Genomic DNA, 1,474 nt, shown 5'->3' with positions numbered 1-1,474 from the left:
TTCTTTAAGAAAAGAAACATTAAGTTTGTCAGAACCATTCTCCATGATTTGCAGAGAGCAATGTGGAGTAAGGAGACAATGTCACAAAAACAAAATCTCAGAGAGTTATGCCACTGGACTCCCCTATAGGCTGATCGTGGTTCGAATCCAAGACCTGGTGGCTTGAAACTCACACCGGGTGTGTGTGCATGTGTGCCAAAGGTCCTGTAAGGAGAATGGAGGAGAAGGGATTGTGGTGTGGTCATCCCCCCTGGGGAGTGATTTCTCACTTTCCCTCTCACTATCTCTGCTTCTCTCTCTCAGGCAAGTACATGCGCCCTATGGCAAAAACCTCTAAAAAAAAAAAAAAAGAGAGAGAGAGAGAGAAAGATACCAGATAAGGCAGAAATAAAAGTGACACCTGCTAAAGAAGAAATGGACAAACACTTCAACTGGAAACATGGGAACACACAAAGAAAAGGAAAGGTGCTATTTTTCTCTATTTTGGAATATTTAACTACAAACACACAATTATGTAATTAAGTGGTTAAGTTTTCTGGTGGGGTAAATAACAACAAGGAAAGAATATGATGACAACAGGCCTTCATCAGAGTATAAATGGGAGACATGAGCCAGGAAGACTTCCAAACCAACAACTTCATTCTCCTGGAAACTCACCCAGAACCTTCACCTCCTAACACCATGGTCAACTCCTGTTGTGGTTCCAGCTGTGGCTCCTGCTGCTGCAGGCCCACCTGCTGCCAGAGGCCAGGGCCCGCCGGCGCCCTCCCCTGCTGCCGCCCTTGCTGCTGTGGCTCCAGCTGCTGTGGCACCAGTTGCTGCCGCCCCTCCTGCTGTGGCTGTGGCTCCAGCGGTTGTGGCTCCTGTGGTTGTGGCTCTAGCGGCTGTAGCTCTTGTGGTTGTGGCTCCTGTGGTTGTGGCTCCAGCGGTTGTGGCCAGGATAAGTAATGCTGCATCTCCAGCTGCTGCCGTCCTTCCTGCTGTGGTTGTGGTGGTTGTGGCTCCAGTGGTTGTGGCTCCTGTGGTTGTGGCTCCTGTGGTTGTGGTTCCAACTGCTGTTGCCCCAGCTGCTGCCTGCGTCCAGTCTGTGGCAAAGTGTGCTGCCATACCACTTGCTATCGTCCAACCTGTGTCATCTCCACCTGCCCTCGTCCCATGTGCTGCGCCATCCCTTGCTGCTGAGCCCTAGACCCACCTCCTCCTTCACTTTGCTTCCACAGATGTGGAGCTTTCTTTTGCTCCAATCATTAGGACGTGTGGAGTCTGGTCAATGTCACTCAACAGGATGGGCTTTGTTAGTCCCATCCCACTGACTCTGTGAGCACATTCTGGTTCGTTTCAAATGTTCTCTGTCACTCTTGCCATCTTTTCTTTCCAATATTGCCACTAAATATGAATTATTAGATATTATCTCAGCCCCTGTATTGATTGTACACCTGCATTCCCAGGAGTCTGTATTACCTCCCAGCGCAAT

The 1,474-nt window shown here is 49.4% G+C and overlaps 1 protein-coding gene across 1 annotated transcript; it reads left to right on the top strand.

The window, feature by feature from the left end:
- Positions 1-681: 681 nt before the first annotated feature.
- On the top strand, positions 682-1,217 carry LOC102471735 (keratin-associated protein 5-4). Its single transcript, XM_006156037.1, has 2 exons — positions 682-944; positions 1,008-1,217. Exons 1-2 carry the CDS (start codon positions 682-684, stop codon positions 1,180-1,182), a joined length of 438 nt encoding a protein of 145 aa, XP_006156099.1. The 3' UTR covers positions 1,183-1,217.
- The last annotated feature ends 257 nt before the right edge of the window (positions 1,218-1,474 follow it).

Source organism: Tupaia chinensis, unplaced genomic scaffold, assembly GCF_000334495.1.
Source record: "Tupaia chinensis unplaced genomic scaffold, TupChi_1.0 Scaffold000477_1, whole genome shotgun sequence".
Classification (NCBI taxonomy): Eukaryota; Metazoa; Chordata; class Mammalia; order Scandentia; family Tupaiidae; genus Tupaia; species Tupaia belangeri.
This window is presented reverse-complemented; position numbering and strand designations above follow the sequence as displayed.